Here is a 24,791-nt window from a genome sequence, read left to right as displayed (position 1 = left end):
ACCCCTGTCTGCCAATTCCAAGTAACTGTCCCCGATGTCAATACAATGTTGCAGAGGTGTGTCTGTCATGAGCTACCTTTGATTCATCCGTAATTACAGCAAGGTCGCTATTCCCCTCACCAGCCTCACATCCACCAGCTCCCCCATTCAGTGGACCCCGGCAGCATCACAAGGATTCAGTCAACTCAAGACCCTGTTCACCAGTGCTCCCATTCCTCGCCACCCCGAACCCTCCCTCCTGTTCATGGTGGAGGTTGATGCCTCGGACACAGGAGCAGGGGCTGTCCTCTCGCAGCGGGACCCCACGACCCAGAAACTTGCACCCTGTGCCTTTTTTTCCCGTCGCCTGTCCCCTGCCGAGAGGAACTACTCGGCAACCGAGAGCTGCTGGCCATTATATGGGCCTTGGAAGAGTGGAGACACTGGCTGGAGAGGACTGAACTGCTGTTTATCATTTGGAATGACCACAAAAATCTCACTTACTTCCGTTCTGCCAAACGCCTTAACCCGCAAGCCCGCTGGGCCCTCTTCTTGAGCGGGTTTAATTTCAGCTTCTCCTTCCGTCCTAGTTCCTGAAACAGCAAACCTGATGCCGTCTCGGATTTACTCACCCCCCTCCAGTCCTGAAGAACCGGAATGCATCCTTCCTTCCTCATGCTTCGTAGGAGCAGTCACTTGGAAGATCGAACAGGTGGTTAAGGAGACTCAAAAGACTCACCCAGATTTCAAGACCGGGCCTCCGAACCGCCTGTTTGTACTGATTACGGAAGCTCTGACGTCCTTCAGTGGGCCGGCAATTCCAAACTCACTTGTTATCCTAGCATTTCCCACACCATTCAGTTAATCCGACAGCAATTCTGGTGGCCCAGCCTTGTTAACAACACCCAAGAGTCCGTCCAAGCCTGCTCCATCTAAGTCCGAGGGAAGTCTTCACACCTGCCCCGAGGTGGTATGCTGCGTCCCTTGCCTATCCCAAGCCGCCCTTGGTCGCTCTGGACTTTTTTTACTGGCCTACCCCCCTCTGAAAGTAACTCTATCATTCTCACTATTGTCGATCGCTTTTCCAAATATGTCCATTACGTACCCCTCCCCAAACTACCATCTGCCTTCAAAACTGCTAACCTCCTTGTCCAGCATCTCTTTAGACTCCATGGTATCCCCATCGACATTATCTCTGACCGAGGTCCTCAGTTCACATCCCTGGTCTGGTGGAAATTCTGTAAAGCGGTGGGCGTGGCAGCAAACTTCCTCATGATATCATCCGCAGACCAACGGTCAGACCTGGCGGGCGAATTAGTCCCTGGAATCGGCCCTCCGCTGTGTTACCGGCCGCAACCTCTCCTCCTGTAGCTCATTCCTCCCGTGGATTGACTACGCCCACAACTCCCACTCTGAAAGACTTTCCCAGCCGGCCGTCACAATGGGTTTGAGTTTATCCGGTTGGACCGGAATCCTTCTCTACCATCGGAGCCAACACGTCACCAGGTGATGATCAGTTGACAGCTCTGCTCGTCTTTTGACCTGACTGTCCAAGACAGGTCTGATGACACCACCACAAACTTGATCGTTGAACTGCAACCAAGGGTGCCCTGGTGTCAAGTACACATATGGACACCCTTACGTTGAGAAAGTTGTTTGGTATGGACAATCGGTGACAGGCACAGAAGTTCAACAACAAAGCAGATTAGGGGGTCTTTTCTTCCCAGTCACCCACATCCAGGTCTCACTGTCATTGTCCACTTGAGCTTTTCAAGTTGCCCAGCAAAAGGAACTGCTGTTTGCTGCATAGGCATGTAGCGAATATGCCCTATAAAGCACATTTGTCGACGGCCCCCTGCCCCCCAAGAGCTCATGACCTTTTCATTCTTGCCTCCTGACCCTCAACTAGCCGGTCTATATTCATAACACACACACACACACACACACGCACACACAGGTAACCTGGTTTATATCAACTGAGCCATAAACTAATTCACAGTCCTCCCTCCCAGCCATTCTTAATGGCTTGTCCAACAAACACCTTTATCTGTAGACTGACCTAGTAACCAAAAATTTGGGAAACCCTCTTTACAAATGTGACAGTTCGTACAATTGACGACACTGGATTTATTAGTTAGACAGGCCACAATGCAATTATTACTCACTGGCCTTCGCAGGAACTCAAATGAAGTACAATGGACCATCTGGGATCATTGGTGGAGTACTCTCACTGGAACGGTTCGCAGCCAAGTGTGAATCGGCTGGGATGAAACTCAGCACCTCCAACTCTGAGACCATGGTCCTCAGTCGGAAAAGTGTGCCGTGCACTCTCCAGGTTGAGGATGAGTGGAGGAGTGGAGGAGTTCAAGTACCTTGGGGTCTTGTTTACGAGTGAGGGAAGAATGTAACGGGAGATCGACAGGCGTATCGGAGCAGTAATGCAGACTTTGTATCGGTCTGTTGTGGAAAAAAAGGAGCTAAGCCGAAAGGTGAAGCTCTCAATTTACCAGTCGATTTACGTCACTACCCTCACCCATGGTCACGAGCTGTGTGTCATGACCAAAAGAACAAGATCCCGGATACAAGTGGCCGAAATGAGTTTCGTACGAAGGGTGACCGGGCTCTCCATTAGAGAGAAGCTCGGTCATCCGGTAGCAGCTCAGAGTAGAGCCGCTGCTCCTCCAGATTGAGAAGAGCCAGATGAGGTGACTGGAGCATCTGATTCAGATGCCTCCCGGACGCCTCCCTGGTGAGGTGTTCCAGGCACATCCCACCGGGAGGAGACCCCAGGGACGACACAGGATACGCTGGGAAGGGGAGCCAAAACGGGCTAGGCCCGGCCAAATCTTCCTTGCCGCTCTGACAATCGGTGCCCGCATAGACATTCTGCCAACTCCCCAACTACATTTTTGTGTGAGGGTATGTCACCAGCAAGAGGAATAGGGAAGGAGCAATTTTCATGCGCAAGTTCTCCCTCAGCACTTGGTGAACAACGTCACCCAGGTGGTTCGGCCAGGCTACTCTTGTTTCTTTTTCCTTCAAATCCACCTATCGACGTCCTTGTCCAGACATAGTGAGAATTGACCCACATGCCTATTTTTGTTCTGCACAACGTGAGTACAACTTGCTGATCACCAATTACAATTTGGTGCATAATTGGGATTAAACTAACGGTCACAGAAATTCCCAGCTCTAGCATTGCTCACTACACATCCACTCATTTCACCCTTACATCACGAGTTCAGCCTTCTCTATGAATGCTTAACTGTACCTTTTTGTAGTGAACAAAATTAATTAATTTTCCCGCCTTTAGTTCCCCTTTAGAGTAAAATTCATATTCTCTAACATTCCACTTCCTGTTGTGTACTTTGTATGTCTGAATACAACAGTAAACCGCTGTAATCGAGAACTATTCATCCATGTAGCAAGCCTTCTAGAAGACAGAGACTGATAGAGGTTTTCGTCACTTTTCCTAAAATTTTAAAATATAAAAAAAAGATGTGGTGCCCTACGCGAGACAAATATAATTGGATTGTAATCTTCTGAAGTTTATTGGATCATTCTGGAATTAGACGCAGGCGTCATAATTCCCGACTTTTTCTTGTCCCAAATTACTTAAGCTTTTATCCAAACCCAATATACGCTGAAGGCACAAACAACAGTCAGGACCCTTACCCCCACCCCAAGGCGGGAGGCTTCCCTGACATACAGGCACTGAGCCTGGGGGCAATTACTATTCCCACACCTGCATGGCACCTCTCACCTTAGGCAACTTCAGTAAAGAGAGTCCAACCCCTCTCAAGAGGACTGGTTGCAGAGCCCAAGCTGCGTGTCGAGGTGAGCCAGGACTAACTACTTCATACTCAAATGACGCAGCCATCCTCGAGCATCTCACAGACAACCATTCTGTTCAGGACTACCACAGCAACATCACTCATTTCACCCAGTAATGTGAGACGAACCACCTCCACCTCAATGTCACCAAAACAAAAGCGTTTATCATTCCTCCCACCCTCTAAGACCCCGTTACCATAAAAAATGAAGCAGAATAAATAGTAGATGGCTTTAAAGACCTCAGAGTAACACTGCACAGTAAAATCACCTTTGACCAGCACATCAAGGACATTCAAAAATGGAATGACCAGAGGCAATCAGCTATCCCCAATGTTGCTCAACATCCCCATCTGTTACTGTATCAAAGCATCATCCAATTCATTTTACTGTACTGCTCCACCTGCTTCTTCTACATGCTGTCAGTTTGAAAACACACTAAGCTCACAAACATAACCAACACTGCTGCAAAAATCATTGGTCTGCCCACAACCAACTTCACTGAATTAAAAAACAAAGCTACCTCATGTATTGCAACTTGTACACTGAGATGAATACTTCACTTCACTGCCCTGTAGCGCGCCGATACAGGTCGTTAAGGTGCAGGAGGGCTTTTTATGGGAAAAAGCTCATTTGCAATTATACAGTAGCTGCCTTGAACAACAGGCCTCACTGAGTATGGTGTTGTGTTGTAGTGTTTGTTGTGTTTTGTACAGTGTAGTCTGTTTTATTGCTGATGTTGATCTTGTGGAGTCCATGTATGGTTTATGGAAAATAATTTTGCTCTGGGCAGAATAAAGTCCAAGTCTATTTCATTAGAACCTCTCAACACTGTACACCAACTCAGGCTCCTTCCCTCCCAGAGAGGTGACATTCCACATACCTACAGCCAGCTTCTCTAGCCAAGGATTGGACCGCCAAGCTCCCCGCCTTTGGCCACCACCTTGTTCACAATGCACCCAACACCTTCGTTTCCTCCCACAAGTGGTGAGCCTCTGGGAAGAGCATTTTGTTATGTTATGGCCTTAATCCCTAATTGATTAAATTGTTTGCCACAAACTTCTACACACATCAATGGGAAAAAAAGATTTCGGCAAACGTTAAAAATAAAAAGCTAACAGAACACTTAAGTATTCATAGCTTGTGGCATGAATCCCAAAATAGAGCTCTGGTGCATCCTGTTTCCACTATCATTGGGCTTAATTGGAGTCCACCTGTGGTGAATTCAGTTGACGGAACATGATATTGAAAAAAACACCTGTCTATAAGTAATGGTGACAAGCCTGCGTTGTCCAGCCACACCTGGGCTAGAACCCGTGCCGTCACCGTGTCACTGGTTGGAAGTCGAGTGCACTGACAGCTGTCCAAAAAAACCAGGCCACTAATTCATTGCTCAGCACCCTCCTTTGAAGTCTCTCAGAAGTAAGTTTTCACATTCACACAGCGCAGGCTGGCATCTGTTACCCTCAAACGTCATTTCTGGGAGACTTCAAAAAAAAGGTTCTCGCCGCTGAGTCAGTGGCCTCAACTTTTAGCTCAGCAGTCAGTGCACTTGACTTCCAACTGGTGACATGGTGAAGATGTGGGTTCGAGCCGCGGTGTGGCTGGTCGGCACAGGCTCGCCACCGTTTCTATGGTGCCATGATTTTGGATTGGATCGGTGTAGTTTTCAGGGGGTGAGTGTAACGGATACAGTGTGAATTCACATTAGTATAGTCTTAACTCCTCAGAGACTTCAAAAGAGGGAGCTGGCCACTGAGTTAGCGGACCGGGGTTTTAACTAAGTGGTCATTGCACTCGACATCCAACCAGTGACGTGGCGGCATGGATTAAAGCCCAGGTGTGGGTGGACGGGGCAAGATCGCCTCTGTTACATACTGTATATAAGGTTCCACAGTTGACAGTGCATGTGAGAGCATAAACCAAACATGATGTCAAAGGAACTGTCTGTACAACTCGGAAACGGGTATGTCTCCAGGCAAAGATCTGGGGAAGGGTATAGAAACATGTTCTCCATCCATAATTAGAAGAACTTGGAAATCCCCAGGACTATTTTGTCCAGCGGAGAGCCATGGAAAAAGAGCAAGAAACTGATGGTCACTGTTATTTCTCGAGTTAGCGTATTAGCAGACACTTCGTGTTGTGCAGGCCATGCTGCAGCTGAGCTTGCTGTAATGACTCATCTGTTGAACTTTTTTCTCTCAACTGTTCTCTCTCTCTCTCTCTAGGAAGGTTTAGATGGTCTGCTGCAGATATTAGTTACCCAGCTGGGTTCAGATGATGTCAATGTGCTGACCTGCGCAACAGGCATCTTGTCCAACCTCACTTGTAACAACTCACGCAACAAGGTAGCCATGTAGATTAAGACACTATTTGTCCAGAAAAAAGAGGTATTCGGGCCTTAGTTTGAATTGGAAATATAAAGTCTCAAATGTATCTCATCCTAAGAGGAAGGCAACTTATCAAATCCTTTGAGCTGTGATACATTTTATTTGAATGCCTAAAATTATAGACCACTTCTGCGTGTGTCTGTGTGACAATACGTTTTGTTATGTTCAATCTAAAGTTCCTATAAAGTCAAAATAAAAACATAAACTTTACATACTACACAGAAGAGTATTTTTGACAACACTGCCAAATTTGAATGAATAGACTCCAGAAATCATTTTATAAAAGTAATTCCTCATATTGATGCACTGTATGTATTGCTGTTCTCGCTTATCTTTTCATTTAAACAAAAAAAAAATGTAAAACTTGCTTCACTTCAGACTCTGGTCACTCAGTTTGGCGGAGTGGAGGCACTGATCCACGCTGTGCTACGTGCTGGGGAAAAAGAAGATGTTGCGGAGCCAGCAGTTTGCGCCTTGCGTCACCTCACGTCGCGCCACCACGATGCTGAGCTGGCCCAGAATGCTGTGCGGCTGCACTATGGTGTCCCTGCTGTGGTCAAGCTGCTGGGACAGCCACACTACTGGCCTGTTATAAAGGTGAGAAAAGGACCACCTGTAGTAGTCAGGAAAGGAAAGGAAAATGGAAATGATGTACAGGTTAGCTGTGAAATGTCAAAAGTGAAGTGAAGTGTCTGTTTGGTGACATCTGCACTGAGGCATATCCTTTTAGACGTATTAACATGCATATAAATAGAAATAACGTGAAGCGCATCGTAACACACATTTTTCCCATCATGCTGTGACAGCATCTGCTGGAAAGGTGTGTCCCTGGAGAGATGTGCTCTGACTGCATCGGGGATTGAGTTGATATGTTAGTACAACCTGTGTTGTTATAAGTGATTCCAGTATCAGTCATTAAAGTCTATAGTGTTTCTCTCGAACCGATTAGTGTATGAACACCATATCACATGCAACTGGTGTACAGAGTTACCGGAACATTGAGGTATGGTGGATCCTATAAGTGGGCGGGGGGGGGGGGGCGAGTCAGCAAGCCCGTCCAGCAGGGGACCCAACCAGGGGGACGGCACCGACCACCCAGGACCCAGGGAGGTCCCGACCCGTCCCAAGGGGAGGGGCGCGGGCACCAGACCACTGCCCCCAACGCCAATGCCAACATGTTGGAATGAACATAAAATCTAATTAAATTGAATGTCAAGAAGGGACTTGAAATACTGTAGTTGCATTTGGTAGCTTCTCTTCAATACAAAATAACTGGAGTAAAATGCTAAAATGTCTAAATAAAATAAAATGTAAACTTAAAGTCCAATGCACAACAAGGACATGAAATAGTGCTATTTTCATTTATCTTCAATGTTCAAGACTATTCAGAAACATGCTCAAATATAAAAATAAAATAACAAACAACACAATCAGAGGACATTCATCTCCACTCACGAGTGACCAGAAGTCCTCACCTCTAGCGCTTGTATTCAATTCAATAAATGTCTTCGAAGTTGTTACGGCTCGCCGCTGCCACTCGAGGTTGCCTCGTTTGTTTATAGATGCACACAGAATTTGCATATGAGGCATATCGTCTTCCCATTTGGTGATGTGGAAAGGGATTCGCTTTCCCATTCCAGATGGAAATAATGTAACTATGTCTTCGCTTTCTTTTTTGTTTTTTGCCGGAGCCGATACAGTAAATCTGACTACCTGTGTCAAGTTTGCAGGCTCACTAGCAGGATAACCTTTTTGTGCTTTTCAAAATAAAATGAATGAAATTATAGCATAATACAATAATTCACTCGTTGGTGATCCATATGAACGAAGAACCTAGGCGTAAATGTCCAGGCAAAAAGTATTTAAAATAATAAAATGAATCATAATATTACTTTTTTCTTTCTTTGTTAAAATTGGGCCTAGGTTTTATGTTAAAAATGACTCGCAATCTACTGTGATGGGCATAGAGATCTACTAGTCGATCATGATCAATGTGTTGGTGAATCCTGCCCTGCGGTATATGTTGGAGCTGCGGAAATATACCCGTTTAAAGCCTTCAGTTGCTGGGATTTACTGTAGCACACCGAGTCATTGCGGGGCTTTTTCACACCGGGACAAGAGGCACTTCTCGCTACTAGCTAGCTCGCGGGCTAACAGGCTTCCGGATGCCATGGACCGGAGGCAGGCTGGTCACCGCCTCACTTGGTGTTGTGCCGGTGTGTAGGTCCACATAACAAAAAACACTTCAGAGAAAAGTAACCGTTTATTAAACACAGAGGCACACATTATTCAGCCTGTTGAGCACACAACATGACAGACAATTGAGCACGTTTCCTCTAGTTGTAAACCGACAATACTTTACGTTTCAACATATTCCGATAGCATTAATAACACAATACTTGGGAATTTGAATAATGAAACCGAGCTCTTCGGTGAATTCATGGCGTCAAGGGATGATGCATTTTCGGGGTTTAGCTAGCTAGCTAACTGCCTGCAGTCGTGGTAGAAATGGGCCAAGTAATTATAAATAAGTAACTTGCAATTGTGTCGGATAGCCACTGATGGAACAAAGGATATAGCGGGTTAGGAGCGACTCATGCCAGATGTCCAAGGGCATACCTGGGCGCTGTTCTAGCCATGCCCAAAAATTTCAGGAAAACTGAAATGGTGAAAAACAGTTTAATACTATACCCCCACAATTGAGTAGTACACAGGTCTCAGTCTTTGCATATATTTTCAGCAATAATCTTCAAAGATTACCAAACCTGAAATAGGCCTGCCAATATTGTCTCTTAAATACAGGTTATTTTTCCGGAAACTTCTTCTGTCTCATTATTTGTCCTGTTCCATTTTTCGAAGAAGCTCTCCGAAAGTTTAATTTTGTAGCTGATTTTTACTAGCTTGTGGTCTTACTTTTTTCCCCATATCACATGACTGAAATGAGTGTTTTGATAGAGGCTCGTTCAGGTGGCTGCACCTTCAGATTAAAAATGTTTATTTTTTGTTAAAGTATCAATCAATTATATGCTGTAAATTACTACTCTCATGCAGGTAACACTTGCTTTTTATAGTCTCGCATGTAGAGCATATTGCTAATTTTATCTCAAAAGCAAATTCAAGTGCAAATAAATCTCTGTTCAAGTTATACCCAACTTGAATACTATTTGGTCTTCTGAAGAACCCATTACCACCCAATGTTACAGTGTTGCCATTTCTAAGAACGTCTGCAAGATCCCCCAAATTTAACCTCATATGTGTGTGTGCGTGCGTGTGTGATCTTCAAAAGTCCAACGTGCTCTTCTTATAACTCTACTGGTATAGCCGTGCTAAACTCTTGCGAATATTGCATTCTGGGAGTAATCCCAGCAGTAAGGGCAAGTGCTCTGTCTATAGAAAGCTGCTGCATATTTGTGCAGCATTGCTAATGTTACATTTGATACTGTGCATCGCACTCCTGTCATGTATACAAGAATTGAGTGCACGGAGATTAGCGCCGTTCTAATAAATGCCACTGCCACATGGAGTCCCCAGCTGTAAAACTAACTTTACAGCTGACCCACATCGAGCCTGGAACATCTTGTTGTGACAAGTCTTTGATGTCTCTCTGCCCTAAGTCCCATCTGTCTTCTCTTCAAGGTGTGCAGTATTTGATGTAATTAGTTCCAAAGGTTTATATATTTCCACCGTTGAAGTGGACCTTATTTATTTCTTTATGTTAACCGTTATTTAAACAGGAATAGTCCCATTGTGATTCAGAATGTCACAGGGGGTTCCTGGCCAAGACAGCAGCACAGTAGTTCCACATAAAATACACATGAAAAACAAACATAGCAACAGTTACAGGATGTGTAACGGATGCCAGCTTGTGCTGTGCAAATGTACGTCCAGAAAAACTTACTTCTCAGTCTTCAAAAGAGGTTGGTCGCCGCTCAGATATCAACCTGGCCTTTTAGCTCAGCAGTCAGTGCACTCGAATCTCAACCGGTGACACGGTGCAGGTCCGAAGCCCAGGTGGGGTGGGGCTGGATAGCGCAGGATTACTGCCGTTTCATAGGCAAATCGCATCAATACATCATGATTACCATCAGTGTTTGGCAAGACAACAACAGCATTCAGTACTCAAGTACTCCTTAACTATAGTTTGAAACTGCTCCATACTTGGCAAACAATCCAGTTTAAGATTACATTTTAATTTACACCAGGATGAGCGTGCAAAATGCCTTTAATCCACTTTCACTGAAGACAGTCTTTGTCCACGGAATGACGAACGTAATCTGCGATTCGTGATTGGGCCTGGTGGTGAAAAACAGAAAGCTCTATAACTGTCCAGAAAAGGCCAACCAACACGTTCATAGAAGATACAATGATGAGTCCGGAAACCTAAATAAGTTACAGCTCTTAATGCTGCACGATACAGTGAATCCAGCATTTTCAGAGAGGTAAGATTTGCATTGCGTGAGATGTCACCAATGTGACAATTACCAAAAGGAAGGTTGCCTGTATAAGTCTTTTTCTTGCACTAAAGAAAAAACAACCTTTTTTTTTTTTTTTTTTGTTAACCATAAAAGACACCCAGTTTCACCTGCAGTTTCTTTGTAAGACACAATATGCCAGGGGTCGGCAGCCTTAAGTACTCCAAAAAGCCATTTGGACCTTTTCTCACAGGGAAAAAAAACCAAACAAAAAACAGGATCAACAAAAGGAGGATAACACTGCATATATCATTGTTTTGTTGGATACAATATATTAAAAAAGATATATTTATGAAACCAATGCACTGCTGCAGAAAATATAATTTTATTTCTGCATGTAACAAAAGAATTTTGAACTCTGAAAAAAACACAAAGCTGGTTGAAGCTTACTTTTAAATTAAATAGTCATTGCCTATTTGAGTCCTCCTCATATTTATGAAATTAAAGCCAAACAACCCACCTGTTGCGAACCAAAAATGCCGTATGTGTTCTGCCATCATTTTATCGCATGTGGAGGGTGCAGTCAGCGCTTAACCTGAAAAAAAAAAAGAAACTACTTCACTTAACAATGTCAAATAAATATTAGCAAAATAATAGCCAATTAAAAACTAATTCACTGCTAATGACGTTGTCGAGGGCTGGCAGTGAATTGATAAATATGTAATTTACCTGGTTAATGTGATTTTTTTTTTCTCTCTCTCCTGAATCTCAGCATACAGCGTCGGCACTTCAGGGCTGCAAATACCGCCTTCATTTTCACACACAATTGTAAGATGTCATCTGTGAGGTGTGAGCGATGTTTGTTTTCAATATAGTTCATTTTGAAGAAAACCTGCTCACAGCAATCGACAGGACTCCAAATGCATACTTTTTCATGTTCATGTCAGCGTAGGGGACGGCATTCCCTGTCCAGAACACAAGTTTGTCTTTTGGAAGGTTTTCAATATCACTTCATTTGGGATTCTTAGCAAATACGGCCTTCTGACAGGCAACATTTTCTCGATCAGCTGTCAAGTGTTTGAACTTAGACCCCCGATATCTTTGTCGGCGATGGTGGCCAGTTCCATCTCAAGATCCTCGTGATTTACTGAAAATGCAGTCATATTCAACCAACTCGGCAGACGTACGTCGAACTGACGTCGGCCCGTCATCGAAAGTTCCGTTGGCCTGATGTTGCAGGGGGTGTTGGTAATACATCGCTGAGATGTCGAATTTAATCGAAAATTACGACCACAGGACTGAACGATTCAAGCTAGAGCGCCAGCCAGCGTCGTTTTGCTCCAGTTACTCAGCTGATCGGCTCAGTGCTGCATTCACTTCCCCAAGTTGCGTTGGGAATCCTACGACTGTATCACTCCAAAGAACAACAACACAGGTTGCTTCAGTACATGTATTATCCAATGTGAAAAACAATACTGACTTACAACCTATTTTTGTGCTTGTAATGACACAATCCAAGTTAAGACACTTTTTTTTTGTACAGATCTCCAGCAAAAAAAAAAAAAACTCAAAATACAATGAATAACAATTAAGGAACAGCAATAACATCAAAAAAATTACAGAAGTATCACAACACAGTGCTGGCTAGTAAATCAGATACACACCAACTGTAGTACCATTCCATGAAAATCACAACCAGCTGGTCAAGTTACCTTTAATGTTTGTGTAAAGCTGGCAGCCGGGATATGCGGGCACCTCCTGGCACACTCAGTTTGTTCAAACAGTAACGCACAACTTCTTTACCCGTGGCAAGTGGCAACGTCATTTTCTGCCAATTTAATTGAAATGATGACTTACTTGAAAAATCCTGTTGGCAAAAGGGGCGCTGGTGTTTTGATTAATACAGGTGTGAACAATTGGTGCAGCCGCTGTGCTAATACAAGTAAGTTCCCGCCCACACAGTATGGGATTGGCCAGCTGAGCGAGACAGGTGTGCGTGCAGTGTGGTCACCTCTCTGCTCATTCGGCATTTCTACTGCATGACCGGTTTAAATGATCCAGAAAGAACATTGGAAGCAGAAACTGAAAGACGGATAAAAGACATTTACGTTTTTTTTATTTATTAAAATAACATTACAGCTGACAATGAAAAAGACAAAAAGACAAGATCATTTTTGTCGGATTCCCATTCGCCTACATTTTCCTGAAGCTATCATACTTCACTATATAAGCATGTTGTGGCCGCAGGCCCCCCATAAAAAAAAAAAAGGTGGCAACCCCACTGGCCACCCCGACGTATGTTTGCTGGCTGGGAATCGGGGTGGGTCGATGTTCAGGGGAGTGACATTGGAAGATAATGCATTTTTTTCCCTCTGTGAACTCACAGAATGATTTCCCAATCCATGTTTGCATTGTGGTGATTACAGACTGCAAATACAATTTTTTCATATTGTGGGCTTGTTTGAACTCTCTCAAAGCGGGGAAGTGGAACAGTGTACCACGCTCTAAATCTTTGGCAAACACTGTCAACTTACGCTTGAATGCCAAAACTTCCTCGAGCATCAGCAGGGCTGTGCCTCATTTCCCCTGAAGACGTATTCAGCATCTTCAGATGTGCTGTCATATCCACCACGAAGTGTAGCTGTTCCAGCCACTAGCCAGTTTGCCTTTTCCAGTTTAGGAAAGATGAGCCCTTTCTGCCCAGTTATTTTTCACCTGTTCCAGACACACGGCAAAGCGTTTGAGCACCTCCCCTGTGGACGGCCACCAGACATTGTTATGCAGCAGGAGTCATTTAGTAGCAAACGGAACTGACGGTGATTTAAACCTTTTGTCATTATTTTGTTGACAATCTAAATAACAAAATTCATTCCTTCTTTGCTTTCCGGAGGAAATGTTTGAGCGCACAGTGCCTCTTGGTACAGGATGCAGTGAACTGTCAGCAGCTTTCTATTCAGCAACTTCTGCAAAAAAAAAAAAAAAAAAAACACAAAGCCCCTCTGTGTTCCTCTCATACTGGGTGCCCCATCAGTGGCGACTGACACTAGAGGGGTGGTGTTTATTTCTTTGGGTTTTTTTTCAACAGTACAAGACACCCTCACAGAAGTTTTCCTCCGGTTTGGCCTTTTAGTGGTACCAACGCATTTCTTCCCGTGGTCTTGCATAGTTCACATATTGGCAAAACAAAGCTATTTGTTCAATATCAGCTTTGTCTTTGGACTTACCACAGGCAATTGAGTATGCCAAAGCCGAACTGATGTCTTCCATTTGTTGTTTGGTGATGTTTTCTTGTCTTTGACAGTCTTCACAGAAAGGCCTAGCTCTGGTTTTCTGTATAATATCACTTTTTTGGGGGGGGGAGGGGGAGAGTCTGTGAATAGATGTACTAAAATCTTAATGAATGATTCTTTGATGTATTCTACATCTGTGAATGGCTTTCCATGCCTGACTATTTCCTGAGCAGCCACAAATCTAGCATATGCAGTTGAATTTGCAGACTTAATCTACTTCTTGAAATGTTTTTTTGCTGAGATCAGCCTGCCGCATCAGTTCTGAAATTGATTATATATATATATATATATATATATATATATATATATATATATATATTAATCTTTTTTAGCAAAGGTTGTCTGTTTATTCTTGAAATATCTTGCTAATTTTGACTTTTTATTATTTGCCAATTTATCACCAAATTTTAGGCATCGTGGAAAACCAGTCTCGTCAGCAGTGAAAGCAAATGAATCTGCCCACGTAGCATTAAATGTTCTGTTTGCTTCAGAAACTTTTTTTTCATTGATTTACCGGAGTTCGATTAGCTCAATAAATCCTGGCGCCAGGTGTCGCACATCGGCGGTTGTGATGCATATTTTGAGTGATGCCCAACAAATAAAAATGTTTTATTTTAATGTTACAAGATCAGCATAATCTACAAATTTGGAATTACTTTTTAAAAATGAACAAACTAAAAAAAAAAAAACATTTAAATTAAATACTTGAATATTTATTTTCCAAAGTCACAGACAGCTACAGCAGAAGAATGAAAGAGCCACACATGGCTTTGGAGCCACAGGTTGACGACTGCAATAAACTGTTGGAATGAAAAATATTCTTCCAAGTAAAAACCATGGTATTTTCCTTGATTTTGGAAAACATAATAAATGCAGATTGCAGATGTTCTATGGCATTTGATAAAGCTGAACAAAATAAACAAGTATCATTTGCATAAACGTTAAATTAGGCATCTGTTACATTTGGACACAAGGCATTTAAATAGTAGATAAAATGGAACCCAGTAGGGCCCCCGGGGGGCGAACATTTTGAATAGACAAGGGGTTTGAACAAAGACCATCAACCTGAACCCATTGTGTTGTGCCACTCAAGTAGTTACCAAACCATTTGACCACTTTTGAAGACATTCAAGTATCCTACAATCTCTGAGACAACACAGAGTGGTCAACACTGTCAAAAGCCTTTGACAGCTCTAAGTACAGCACAGCGCAATATTCTTTAAAATCATTCGCACTTATGATCTTAGTTAATTAAGAAATTCATAATGGCAGAGAGAGTGCTATGTTTTTTTCCTGAAAGCAGTGTCTAATTCAATGCTATTTGACATTTAAAAACCTCACAACTGGTCATTTAAAAGCCCTCCCAAGACCTTGGCTAAAACAGGCCATTTGGAAATAGGCCTATAATTATTTAGGATTTGATCTGTCACCACCTTTCAGTAAAGGAGGGACATACTCTATGCTGAGTTCCAAACGCTAGGTATCATACCAGTTTCTATAGTTAAATAAAAAAATATATTTCAAAGGTTTGGCGATATTTTCAGCAGCAATTATTAAAAAGTAGGGATCCAATCCATCAGGACCAGATGATTTCTTGGCACTGAACCTTATGAGAACTTCATAAACCTCTTCTTTCTGGTCAGGAGTGCAAGCTCAAACGTTATCCCTGGATAGAGAGTAACCCTTTTGAATCGTCTCTTGTGGTGTTTCCTCCTTAGACAACAACCCAGAAGGTATAAAATGCTGATTCAAGGAGTCTAACATACTTACCTTTCTGCTGAATAGTCTCATCATTCACTTTTATTGTATTCGATAGCAGTGTCCTTTGAGCCTGAGGACAGTGACTTAATAATGTTCCAGAATTTAGAAGAGCTGCTTGTGCTGTCACAAATTTCATTAAGACAAAAATCTTATTTTATAAATTTAGCTTTACGTATTTGAGAGACACACTTGCTCCCCAGGTACCTGAAAATGTTTCCAGTCTGAGTTATTTTGGGATTTTCTTGCAGTTGCCCAAGCAAGATCTCTTTCATTAATTATCTCAGACAGTTGCTCTGAGAACCAGAGATTATCACACTTTTTTTCTGAGAGGAGCATGTTTGTTTATAATGTCCAAAGTAATGATTTAAATTATTGTAAAACTGTTCTCGTAACTGGGATCAGCTTCAACCTGGTCCAATTACTTATATGATTATATAAATGTGTGCTACATTCAGGTGGCGTGGTCTAGAGGGTAAACATACGCCTTGAAACCAGAGGGTAACCAGTTTGTATCTCCGCCCAAGCGCATGACGTCGGTGTGTCCATGGGCAAGACACTTAACCCACATTGCATATTAATGAATGTGGTTGTCGGAGGGGCCGTAGGCGCAGAATGGCAGCCACTCTTCTGTCAAACAGCCCCAGGGCAGCTGTGGCTACACAAGGAGCTTACCACCACCAGGGTGTGACTGAGGAGTGAATGAATAATGCATGAAATTGTAAAGCGTCTTTGAGTGCGTAGAAAAGCGCTATATAAATGTAATGCATCATCATCATTATTATTATTATTTTCTGTACCGCTTTATCCTCACACGGGTCGCGGGCGTGCTGGAGACTATTTCAGCTATCTTCGGGTGCGAGGCGGGGTACACCCTGAACTGGTCGCCAGCCAATCGCAGGGCACATATAAACAAACAACCATTCGCACTCACATTCATACCTACGGGCAATTTAGAGTCTTCAACTAACCTACCATGCATGTTTTTGGGATGTGGGAGGAAACCCACACAGGCACCCGGATAATATGCAAACTCCACACGGGCAAGGCCGGGATTTGAACCCCTGTCCTCAGAACTGTGAGGCAGATGTGCTAACCAGTCGACCACCATGCTGGCCTATTATTATTATTATTATTATTATTATTATTATTATTATTATTATTATTATTATTATTATTATTATTATTATTATTATTATTATTATTATTATTCGCTCATATCATGTGCATCTCCTAGAGGCTAAGCTCCCCCATCCATAAAACCTAGTGACGCCCCTTCTGAATGAACTTGACTGGCTGACTCCAAAGGGAGGTTGTGTGCTTGACTTCACCAACACTCCCACAGACAATAAAAAAAAAACTCTCACAGACACAATACAAAACATTCCCAAATGAGTGAAAGCTATTATAAATGTATATATTCCTACATTGCCTGGAGTTGTAACTGTCAATTGGTCCATGCTTTGTCCATCAAAAAGCATGCTTGGCTGACAATACATTTATCACAGAAGTTTGGATCTGAGGCAACATTTGTACTATTGTTTCAGGTGCATTGCAGTCTTGGATGAGGGTCCTGAAATCATCACACAGGATCTTTTAGTTTGGGGCAAAGGAATAATAGTGTTCTTTAATCTGGTCCAAAATAATAAATACAATTGCTTTAGTAAATTTCTCTATACAGGTTTGATTGAAAAAGATTAACAGCTGCTTTCAATTCATGTTTATTCTTCTATGCACTAAGTCCTAAACAATTGTTTTAATGCTGTTCAGCTTTGATTTGTAATGTCACTGTCACTACAGAAAAGGCACTATACGTATTATTGGAACATATTATTCCACTCAATTCAAACTGACAGTAGGGCAGGTGTGCATATCATGTGATTGTATGGTGACCAGTCTAGGTCACCCAGGCCGTGACCCTTATCAGGATAAGTAGTAGAAACATGATAGCTGGATATGTTAAGCTTTGTGTAGTTGTGGTTGATATGCTAGTTCTGTTATGAATATGTGGCCCCTTGGTCAAATTATGGAATATGATCACATGGATCAAAAGACTGACGTCCGTGTCACCACATGTATAGAATTCACTTTTGGCTCATAAAATCCCCATTTTATAATTATGTTTGAAATAATTTTGACTTACATATTTCTCTTGTGTCTGTTGTACATTGGAGATACACTGTTGTGTTTTGTGTGCGTGTAGTTGAGATTGGTTCGTATCTGATCTCATTTCATTTCATCCAGGCTACTGTTGGCCTCATCCGGAACCTTGCGCTGTGCCCAGTTAATCAAGCACCGCTTAGGGATGCGGGGACTATCCCACGATTGGTGAACCTACTGTTAAAGGCTCACCAGGACACGCAGAGGCATGCCTCCTCTTCCCAGCAGACATATCAGGTGTGAGGATCCCACACATAGCTATTGCAAAAAGTATATGGTGGATTACCGTGTTCATTTCTGTCTTTGATACATTCTCCTTTTCCAAATATTTTAATAGGATGGTGTCCGTATGGAGGAGATAGTAGAGGGCTGCACAGGAGCACTTCACATTCTGGCTAGAGATCCAATAAACAGAGGAGAGATTGCCAGCATGCAGACCATACCACTATTTGTGCAGGTACACTCTGATTCAGGACTAAGAACACAATAAAATTCATATAATACAGATAGGAAGAAGCCAGTCATTTTTTTTTCGCATGCAGTCTATTCTCCCTCTACTTCATGCGAGGGTGATAATACGTTCTTTTTCATTCATGGAATATATTCTAATCAGGATTAAGTTTCATATGATTTCAAGCAATGGGGTTTCTTTAGATTACCCTGGATGTGAAGTTTTGAAATGCAACAGAGATGCTGTTGAACGAATATCAACAAGGCATTGGGATGCAGTAAGAATGAGTCTAACTAGAGTAGACAGTCACTGTATATCAAAAAGTTAAAACCAAGTTCTGTATTGGTTTCACATAAACAGAACCAAACACTTTGATTGCACTGTGCCGCTGTTATGATTGTTAAAATTATCATTATTGACTGCAGTTTCAATACCTTGATTATCTTTGATAAAAAAATAAAAATAATGTGTGTTTGATAGTTTTTTGAAAGCTGATTCCACGTTGTTGGTGCGTACGCATGGTCTGAGGAGCTAAATTTGTTCGCAAAGTATGACCAATAAACAATACGAACATATTAATGAATCACAGATTTGTGCATATGCAAAGCCGGCATATGCACGATTTTATCGAGTTGTCTCCTGTGCCAAACTTGGCCTATGTTCACACTGCTGGTCAATTCCAATTTTTTTGCCCATTGTGACATGCATCTGATTTTTTCATGTCATTGTGAACATTCTGATTGTTTTTTTTTTTTTTTTTTTTCAAATCAGACCCTGGCCTTTTTTGTATGTGGATATAATCCTGGCATCCAATCTATATGTCAACAGAAGGCGAAAACCGTCACAACTGTGTGACAAAACAGACACGCGTGACAAACAATTGCGGACAAAGGAGCAGAAAAAAGTCAGCGGTGAAAAGAAATACTTTAAAACATTTGTTTTTGTAATGTGAGCGACTTCACAAAAAGATCCAATTTAACAAAAAAATCTCTTTTGGGAATCATGCCCTGCACTGTGATTGTGGCCTTAGACGTGGTCTCAGCAGGGTAAGTTAACAGTTGACCCACTTTCTACCACTTAATTGTCACTGCGCAAGGCACATGTCGAAGGACACACACTCATTGTGCCAGAACACCCAACTTGTAGCAGACCGATCTGCCCAATTGGCACACCTGCAGAGAGCCTTGCCCTGGCACGAGAATCTGGATAGGCCAGTTTTTATGCTTTGCCGCAGATGTGTCGCAATGAAAATAAAACCCATAATCGTCAAAAGTCTTCCTTCTCTAAAGCTTTCTCCAAGAAAATGAGAAGCATTTGACACCATCATTCAACAATGACAAACTTGTGTTTTGTGTCCAGCTGCTGTACTCGTATGTGGAGAATGTGAAACGAGTAGCTGCAGGAGTTTTGTGTGAGTTGGCTCTGGACAAACAGTCTGCGGAACTCATCGATGCAGAGGGTGCGTCAGCACCACTCATGGAATTACTGCACTCCAACAATGAGGGAATTGGTATGTCCTTTTTTTTCTACACACAAGAAACACACACTCAAACTCACAAGTGTTTGACAATTGGATCTAAAACAAAGCAAAGCAAAGCAAATTTATTTATATAGCGCATTTCGTACACAAGGTAACTCAGTGTGCTTTACATGATTAAAAGCATTTAAAAACAAAGAAAACAACAGCTTATAAACTTTGCACACAAAGAGAAAAATAAAAGTACAATTAAAACAGCGTACAGTGCAAGAAATATCATTTAAAAGTGGAAATGCTCTAAAAAACATGAGGAAAAAAAAGAATAGTTTTTAACCTGGTCTTAAAAACATTAACATTTGGGAGTGACATCACTTCTGTTGGCAACTTATTCCATTTGTGTGCAGCACAATACCTAAATGCTGTTTCACTTTGTGTCACGTCGGAATGGAGACTGTACCCAAGAGTAGGCGGAGGCTGAGAGGTTGTGATGAACAGTTTATTGAAAAGAGAAAATGTAGATGGTCCTTGAGGTGCGCTGGCGGGTAGTGGAGGCAGGGAATGCGTGGCAGGCGGTGACGAGGGCAGGTGGCTGGCTTGACGGCGTGACGGTAGGAATTCACTTGGAGATGAAAACGGAGGAAACACAGAGGACAAGGAGAGACAAGGAGGTCAGAAAGCAGACGAGGAATTGTGTAGCTTACACGGAGACTGGGGAGCCGTTGTACCGCTGGAGAAGCTGGAATACTCAGGCAAGAGTTTCCGGGATCTGACAGGCTTTTATGCAGGTGGTAACGAGGGCTGATTGTTGACAGGTGCATGGCCGAGGAAGGTTCTGGAAAGAGGGAGAGGGAAGGGGAGAGAGAGAGGGCAAGATGGAGCAAGGCGCCACCCAGGCTCCAACCATGGTACTACAGGGTGGCTCATGACAGTACCCCCCTCTTTATGGCTTCCCCGGGTGAGCTGCATAAGTCTGAAAGCAGGGAGTCTGAATAGACCTTACCAGGGAGGCTGAGGAGTGTGATTCCCCTGGAGTTGGAACACACCCTCCGGTCCCCCTTCTTAGAAAGGGGGACCACCACCCCAGTCTGCCAATCCAGAGGCACTGTCCTGATGTCCACGCGATGTTGCAGAGGCGTGTCAACCAAGACAGACACAACATCCAGAGCCTTTAGGAACTCTGGGTGAATCTCATCCACCCCCGGGGCCTTGCCACCGAGGAGCTTTTTAACCACATCGTTGACCTCAACCACAGAGATAGGAGAGCCCGCCTCTGCTTCCTCATGGGAAGGCGTGTCGGTGGAATTGAGGAGGCCTTATAAGTAAACTTCCCACCGGCTCACAACGTCCCGAGTTGAGGTCAGCAGCACCTCATCCCCACTATACACAGTGTTGATGGTACACTGCTTCCCCTTCCTGAGACGCCAGATGGTGGACCAGAATTTCCTCGAAGCCATCGGGAAGTCTTTCTCCATGGCCTCACCGAACTCCTCCCATACCCGAGTTTTTGCTTCAGCGACCATCAAAGCTGCATTCCGCTTGGCCAGCCGGTACCCATCAACTGCATCATGAGCCCCACAGGCCAAAAAAGCCCAATAGGACTCCGTCTTCAGCTTGTCGGCATCCCTCACCGTTGATGTCCACCAATGGGGTTGGGGATTGCCGCCACGACAGGCACCGACCATCTTACGATTCGATGACCGCTGTGTAGTACTGTCTCAGCAGCTCCGGTGGCAGGCCATGCTTTCTCAGAAGCCGCAGGAAGTACATCCTCTGCTGGGCCTTTTTGAGGACGGAGTTGATGTTGGTCGCCCACTTCAGGTCCTGGGAGATTGTAATTCCCAGGAACTTGAAGGTCTCGACGGTTGACACAAGGCAGCTGGACAGCGTGAGGGGCAGCTGTGGCGAAGGATGCCTCCTGAAGTCCACGATCATCTCTACAGTCTTGAGCGTGTTCAGCTCCAGGTTGTGTCGGCCGCACCACAGCTCCAGCCGCTCCGCTTCCTGTCGATATGCAGACTCGTCACCGTCCTTGATGAGGCCGATGACAGTGGTGTCATCTGCAAACTTCAGGAGTTTGACAGTCGGGTTCGCTGAGGTGCAGTCGTTCGTGTAGAGAGAGAAGAGCAGCGGAGAGAGGACACAACCTTGGGGCGCCCCAGTGCTGATGCTGCGTGTGGATGAGGTGGCCTCCCCCAGCCTGACCTGCCCGTCAGAAAGCTGTAAATCCACTGGCAGATGGCAGGTGAGACGCTGAGCTGGAGAAGCTTGGATGAAAGGAGTTCAGGGATGATGGTGTTGAACGCTGAGCTGAAGTCCACGAACAGGATCCTCGCGTAGGTCCCTGCACTGTCGAGGTGTTCTAGGATGAAGTGCAGTCCCATGTTGACTGCATCATCCGCAGATCTGTTCGCTTGGTAGGCAAACTGCAGGGGGTCCAGCAGGGGACCTGTGACACTCTTGAGGTGGTCCAGCACAAGACGTTCAAAGGACTTCATGACCACAGATGTCAAAGCGACAGGCCTGTAGTCATTCAGACCCGAGATTGCAGGTTTCTTGGGGACTGGGATGATGGTGGAGCGTTTGAAGCAGGATGGAACTTCGCACATTTCCAGTGATCTGTTGAAGATCTGAGTGAAGACTGGCGCGAGCTGGTCCGCGCAGACTTTGAGGCAGGATGGAGACACGTGGTCCGGGCCTGCCGCTTTGTTAATCTTTTGTTGTTTGAAGATGCGTCTCACATCCTGTTCATGGATGGTTAACGCAGAGGTCAGAGGTGTGATTGTGGTCGCGGGTGCGGCCGGATTGGTGTGTGGTGTGAAACTGTCCTTTTCAAATCTGCAGTAGAAGGTATTCAAGTCGTTGGCTAGTGTGCTATTGTTCTCAGCTTGGGGGGATCGTCGCTTGTAATTAGTCAGCGACTGGAATGCATGCCAGACTGATTTAGAGTCGTTTGCGCTAAACTGTTTTTCCAACTTTGCTGTATAGATCCTCTTTGCAATGTTAATTTCTTTGGTCAGCTGGTTTCTAGCTCGATTATACAGGGCCCTGTCCCCGCTCTGATATGCGTCCTCCTTAGCTTGGCGAAGCTGCTTAAGTTTAGCAGTGAACCACGGCCACAGCTCCGGTCGGCCGCCTCAGCAATGGAGGCGCGGAACATGGTCCACTCGGACTCGATGTCCCCCGCCTTCCCCGGAACATGAGCAAATTTCTGTTGGAGGTGGGAGTTGAAACTCCTTCTGACAGGGAATTCTGCCAGACGTTCCCAGCAGACCCTCACAATACGTTTGTATTCCCCCACCATCGGAGCCAACGAACCACCAGGCGGTGATCAGTTGACAGCTCCGCCCCCCTCTTCACCCAAGTGTCCAAGACATGCAGCCGCAAGTGCGATGACATGACCACAAAGTCGATCATCGAACTGTGACCTCGGGTGTCCTGGTGCCAAGTGCACACCCTTATGCTTGAACATGGTGTTCGTTATCGACAATCTGTGATGAGCACAGAAGTCCAATAACAAAACACCGATCGGATTTTGATCGGGGCGGCCGTTCCTCCCAATCATGCCCTTCCAGGTCTCACTGTCATTGCGCACGTGAGCATTGAAGTCCCCCAGCAGAACAATGGAGTCCTCAGCGGGAGTGCTCTCCAGCACCCCCTCCAAGGACTCCAAAAAGGTTGGGTACTCTGAACTGCTGTTTGGTGCATAGGCACAAACAACAGTCAGGACCCGTCCCCCCACCCGAAGGCGGAGGGAGGCTACCCTCTCGTCCACCGGATTGAACCCCAATGTACAGGCGCCGAGCTGGGGGGCAATAAGTATACCCACACCTGCTGGCCCGGCCACCAGGCGCTCGTCTTCGAGCCCCACCTCCAGGCCTGGTTCCAGAGGGATCTGCGTCTGGGCTAGGGAAACCTAGATCCATTAATATTTTTCCTAGAGAAAGTGCCATTGTTGCCATTCTTTCTTTAATGACAAAATGTTCTTTATAAAACTGCTGCTGTGCCCTGCGATTGGCTGGCAACCAGTTCAGGGTTTATCCTGCCTCTCACCCAAAGATAGCTGGGATAGGCCTTGCACACAGCAGCACCTTGTAAGGATAAAGCGGTACAGACAACGAATGGATGGATTTACTACCTACAACTTGTAATTAAACCATGCCCATAGCTGGTACTATAGTTTTCAAAAATATTTATCAGTTTATGTTTGCAGCATATTTTGATGTTTATAGAGGTCCACAAAATGTATTGATAAAACTGGTTCAGATTCTTGCAATCTTACATTTCTAGAGGACACTTCTTCAGTGAAGTTAACTTGACTTTCCATTTGGGCTAATGTGAACTTTGACGTCTCTCTCCAGCCACCTACGCTGCAGCAGTGCTCTTTCGAATTTCAGAGGACAAAAGCTCAGACTACAGGAAAAGAGTGTCGGTGGAGCTCACACACTCGCTTTTCAAACATGACCCTTCTGCCTGGGAAATGGTGAGAATTATCTTTATGTGATGGTAATATTACATTATTTAAAGGTATTTGTATAAATCTTTAAAAGGATTGAATTCAATTTCCTTAAACTTTTGTTGCCTTTTAAAATGTCTAAATGTCTATTTTTGTACAGTATTAATACAAACCTTTAATAATTACATGACATTTAAGTAGTGGCACGATGGTAGACTGGTTAGAGCGTCTGCCTCACAGTTCTGAGGACCCGGGTTCAAATCCGCCTGTGCGGAGTTTGCATGTTCTCCCCGTGCTTGCGTGGGTTTCTCCGGGCACTCCGATTTCCTCCCACATCTCAAAAACATGCACGGTAGGACAATTGACAACTCTAAATTGCCCGTAGGTGTGCATGTGAGTGCGAATGGTTGTTTGTTTGTATGTGCCCTGTGATTGGCAGGCAACCAGTTCAGGGTGTACCCCGCCTCCTGCCCGATGATAGCTGGGATAGGCTCCAGCACGCCCGCGACCCGAGTGAGGAGAAGCGGCTCAGAAAATGGATGGATGACGTTTAAGTCTCTAAGGAAGTCTACATTAACTACAAATGTCAA

General features: G+C 44.2%; 1 protein-coding gene and 1 long non-coding RNA gene across 6 annotated transcripts in view; one reads left to right on the top strand and one right to left on the bottom strand.

The window, feature by feature from the left end:
- LOC133466388 (junction plakoglobin-like) overlaps positions 1 to 24,791 on the top strand; it is a 123,927-nt gene that overhangs the window by 85,365 nt on the left and 13,771 nt on the right. For both annotated transcript variants that reach the window (XM_061750031.1, XM_061750032.1), the window contains exons 9-14: positions 6,039 to 6,158; positions 6,579 to 6,797; positions 17,905 to 18,057; positions 18,158 to 18,277; positions 19,631 to 19,781; positions 24,107 to 24,228. In XM_061750031.1, the coding sequence (XP_061606015.1) occupies positions 6,039 to 6,158; positions 6,579 to 6,797; positions 17,905 to 18,057; positions 18,158 to 18,277; positions 19,631 to 19,781; positions 24,107 to 24,228 (885 nt within the window). The remainder of the gene's footprint in view (positions 1 to 6,038; positions 6,159 to 6,578; positions 6,798 to 17,904; positions 18,058 to 18,157; positions 18,278 to 19,630; positions 19,782 to 24,106; positions 24,229 to 24,791) is intronic.
- Positions 8,445 to 12,508, bottom strand: LOC133465997 (uncharacterized). Of its 4 annotated transcripts, none has more exons than XR_009784802.1 (6): positions 12,470 to 12,508; positions 12,325 to 12,378; positions 11,342 to 12,026; positions 11,133 to 11,207; positions 10,783 to 10,853; positions 8,445 to 10,493 (listed from the first exon to the last, which is right to left on the bottom strand). It is a non-coding gene; the product is annotated as an uncharacterized LOC133465997 (long non-coding RNA). The 4 variants fall into 4 exon arrangements; XR_009784801.1 differs by lacking the exon at positions 12,470 to 12,508 and having other exon boundaries at positions 8,445 to 8,859; positions 10,099 to 10,493; positions 12,325 to 12,463; XR_009784803.1 differs by lacking the exon at positions 12,470 to 12,508 and having other exon boundaries at positions 8,445 to 10,240; positions 10,386 to 10,493; positions 12,325 to 12,463.

This window comes from Phyllopteryx taeniolatus, chromosome 16 (assembly GCF_024500385.1).
Source record: "Phyllopteryx taeniolatus isolate TA_2022b chromosome 16, UOR_Ptae_1.2, whole genome shotgun sequence".
In the NCBI taxonomy this organism is placed as follows: domain Eukaryota; kingdom Metazoa; phylum Chordata; class Actinopteri; order Syngnathiformes; family Syngnathidae; genus Phyllopteryx; species Phyllopteryx taeniolatus.
Note: the sequence above shows the minus strand (reverse complement) of the source record. Positions and strands in the feature narration are given on the sequence as shown.